The sequence below is a fragment of the Austrofundulus limnaeus genome, unplaced genomic scaffold (genome assembly GCF_001266775.1).
Source record: "Austrofundulus limnaeus strain Quisiro unplaced genomic scaffold, Austrofundulus_limnaeus-1.0 Scaffold281, whole genome shotgun sequence".
NCBI classification, from domain to species: Eukaryota; Metazoa; Chordata; class Actinopteri; order Cyprinodontiformes; family Rivulidae; genus Austrofundulus; species Austrofundulus limnaeus.
The window spans coordinates 32,203-36,200 of record NW_013952683.1 but is presented as its reverse complement, the minus strand read 5'-3'; the positions used below and the strand labels follow the sequence as shown (position 1 = coordinate 36,200).

At 38.8% G+C, this 3,998-nt stretch overlaps 1 protein-coding gene across 2 annotated transcripts in view; it reads right to left on the bottom strand.

The window, feature by feature from the left end:
• plekho2 (pleckstrin homology domain containing, family O member 2) overlaps positions 1-3,769 on the bottom strand; it is a 25,339-nt gene extending 21,570 nt beyond the window's left edge. The window contains exon 1 of one of the 2 annotated variants that reach the window (XM_014021185.1): positions 3,224-3,769. In XM_014021185.1, coding sequence (XP_013876639.1) covers positions 3,224-3,232 — 9 coding nt within the window. In that variant the 5' untranslated portion in view covers positions 3,233-3,769. The remainder of the gene's footprint in view (positions 1-3,223) is intronic. The other variant, XM_014021186.1, reaches the window with a different exon arrangement.
• Positions 3,770-3,998: the final 229 nt, after the last annotated feature.

The following is a 3,998-nucleotide window of genomic DNA, read 5'->3' as shown; positions in this document are numbered from 1 at the left end:
GTACTTACGAGAAACGGAAAGCACTCATCCAGAAACACACACACACACACACACACACACACACACACACACACTTCCATTGTGCAGCAGTGGCCGTGATTGCAAGGCAATCATGAGAGAGGGTTAATTGTTTTCTGGCCGGCGCATAATGTGGCGGTCTGTTTCCTCTTGGCTAAACGGGTCAAGCAGACACGTCACATACTGCACTCTAGGTCAGCGCAATGGAGATAAAGGGGATGACTCACACAGATGAGACAAAGGACCATCATGCAAGGGGTCACAGAGGGTTTTTGGATATGAGATAAAGCGGAGAAAAGGAAAGCTGAGAGGAAGAAAGTGGGAGATTAAAAACACTGAAAATACAGTGACCAAGACAAACCTCACAAAATACAAGATAATTTATAATATAAAAAAACTGTCTTAAAAAACAAGTTTTTTCTCCTAAATTAAAACTTTAACAGCACTGATAAAAGTTAAACAAACCCACAAAATGAAGGAACACTTGAAATGTAAAAAGATAAAAAAAAAAATTTTAATACTGACATTTTCCCACTGGTTCCTTTTAAGCCAGTTTCAGTTCAAACGAGGGAACCGGACGACAAGTTTCACATCACAAAATGGCCACTTATTATGTCTTGCAAAATCTACTAGGAAATGATTCAAATCACATCATATTTTTTTATTATTTTGAAATAATTTACACTGTTCCAAGTTATCGCAAGAAAACCCTATCTTAGTCAAAATAAATAATTAAAACCTGTCATCTCAAAACAACAAGCTTATTTCTAAATATTCTCACGTTAACAACCTTTTACATTACGTTTGAAATTTGTAATTTCACAACAAGTTCCTTTACTGAACAAGTTTTACAAAAAAACATTAAAATGGGTGAAATACACTCTACATTAAAAATTTAATAATTTCTGATCCTCACCATTTCTTAAAATGTATAAAATGACCTCAGATAAGCAACTCATAAGTATTTCTCCAGTGTTTACAGCTCTCAGAGGGGCCCATCACAGAGTCCTAGTCTCAATTTGAAATCTGGACTTTAACTGGATCACTTCTATTCTATCCATTTTTTAATCATTCTGTTGTAGATTTGTTGTTCTGTTTTGGATCATTGTCCTGTTCTGGGACCAAGTTTTAGCTGTTGAACAAACAGACTCACGTTTAAATCTAAAATACTGTGACATTCAGAGAGTTCACGGTCCACTCCACAGCTGTGAGGTGCCCAAATCATGACCCCTCTCCCACTTGACAGTATGAACTGTTTGGGCTGCTTCTTCAAATTTGGTGCTGTCAAGTCCTAGTCAAATATCTATTTTATCTTGTATTTTTAGTTGTTCTTACTAGATTTGTTCTTCTTTCACAAATATCACAAATAATGAATAAGATCAACAAAAAAAATCATACAACATAAAGGAATGAGGTCCCTTTACGACACAAATTCAAATTTCAAGATGTCGCTTTTCGAACAGCTTTTTTCCTTCCAAAATCTCAACTTACTTATTGATTACAAATGTCTGACCATGAACTTTACCATTTAACAAGCAAACTGAGATTTGTAAACTTAGAAATTTAGCTTTCAGTTTTCTTGTTTGTCTTTTTTTCGTGTTTAACAAAATTTTCTCTGTGCGTCCCGCGGTCTAACCTCAGGGGAAACCATAGGGGGCATCGACACACTTATTGTTACGCAGCAACAATTGCTTCTCTAATATCACTGCTGGAGTAATGCTTAAAAAAAGGAAAGCCCCAGACCAACATTTTYCCCTTTTTCTTTCTGTGAAAGCACTTGAGTGAGGTTTTGCATAAATTGGTTCTACATTTTTTACTTGGTTTATTATTTTTAAAATAATAAATATAACACAGTTTGACGTGTCGTGTTGTTCATCCTTCATTTCATTCACCTACGACATGGTAAGCACTGTAATGTGATCTAAAAACCTTACAGATAAAAAAAGGCCTTTTTACTTTTCACATGTACACAATTTTCTTCGCTTGACAGTACGGTTTGGAGTCTGCTGAAGTCCGAGTTAAAAGTGTCCCTCTGTGTTCACACTTCTTGCAAACACACACCTTTCTGTGATGTTTATTTTAAGAAAAACGGATGTGACAAACGAGCTACAATATACGCACAGTCATGGGATTTCGTAAAAGTTTGTACTGCAAAAGAAGCTGAAATGTGTGAATTCAAAATTTTATATCTTATTTTATGTATGTGACATTTAAAGGGTGTGGTACTGCATTCGTGACAGCGCATGGAGCAAGTCCCACTGCACATAGTATGTCTCTGTTGCACTTCCCTTTTCTAGTAAAGTGGCTTCCTCTATGTGTCAGGTTGTTGTGGTGTGCAGCTCAGTAGTTGGTTAGAAAATTCTGCTCTTTAGTAAGATTCAGTGAAATAGTTCTGCGTCCAGTTATGTACTGTATTTCCTTAGACACACCACTATTGCTCAGAAATACCCCAAATCTTTGTTTTGATTGTTCTTGAAATAATTAGGCATTTGTTGAACGTTTCAGATTAGCACATCTGAGAAGGTGTAATTCAGGAAGTATACTGTATTAGTAAACTATCAACTCTTTAAATGAGTTTTCTCCTCGCGAGTTGAAAACTGTTCCCCACCCCTTCAAACTGCACTTCCCTCCTGCTCTCCTGCCAAAAACCTGTAATAATCTGACTGCAACCCAACACTTGATGAGATAATGCAATTCTCACAAGTGTGCAATGGGTGTAGTAATCATGCCGAATGAAGCACAACACCCCACTGACTAGATAAATGGCATAAATTTTGTTTTAACACTTTAGAGGTTGCACGCACACCAAGCTTTGGTTAAAAAGTGAGGATATTTACACGGAGTTCTGCAGCCCTGGCTCTGGGCTTTCTCTGGAATTTGACCTACTAGTTGAAGCAGCAGTCTGACAGGTGGGCAGGTGCTTTCCGTGCCAAATGATGTTAGCTGTAATAGCTGTGTGGTGTGGCTATAAAACATTAAATTCTTGTCAAAGAAATAAAACTTTAACACCACTTCTGTGGGCCTCTGAGTCTGCTGTTAAAAGATGGTCGCGCCCGTCTTTTTTTTTTTTTCTTTTTCTTCCACTCTTCGGCGTCTATAAAATCACCAAAATACATAATTTCACATCTGTCCGACACTTCAAACGTAAGAGACAATATCATGAAAAAGTCAGGGAACAGTCGACATTCAGGCTGTGAGTACTCACATCTTCCATGATAAAGCAGCAGGATCCGTTATGTGGCTTTGAGAATGAGCTTAAAATCACACGACGTCGCTCTGTTTTCCCTTTAACTCCTCTCGCCTGAAACTATTTACTTGTCGACGAGCAGCCGAYACATTTCCAGCAGCGAAACGAAGCAAATGTTGAAAACAAGGAACTGTGCAAGTTTATGACACCGAGGCTCGCATCGTTTTCCTCTTTTTCGCCTCGGAGGAGGGGAGAGAGAGAGAAAAAAAAGTTCGAAGAAAAAAGTTTTTTAGTTTCCGGTTAACTTTTCACGCACGCGAATCAAGAGTTGTGTGGAAGGAGGGAGGACTCTCTCTGCCCACCATCCTGAGCTCTTCACACCGACTTATGAAGCACTTTTTTCCGGATGGATYATCTCGAAAGGATCGGGCTTGACGCGGTGGATCAGAGAACACCTCCAGGCGCAGCATCCTCCTCACAGAGTCACACAAACACACACACTGTGTAAAAGAATGGGAAAGTGTGTTTTATTGGACAACTTTTACACACTGCTCTGTCTTACTGCTTTTTATCAGGGGGCATTTACTGGTTTACTGTGGCGTTGCTGGTTTATCTGCACTTCCTGGTGGGTGTGGCTGCCCTGCAGTTCATAAAAACTAATAGTTAACAGATCAGTTATAACGTCAAGGACGTATTTATAACATCTGGTCACGTGATGCTGTGATCTACGGCGGCCGTAACCACTCAGGGCAAATGTCTGGATCTGTTTAGCTTTACTCTACATATTGCATAG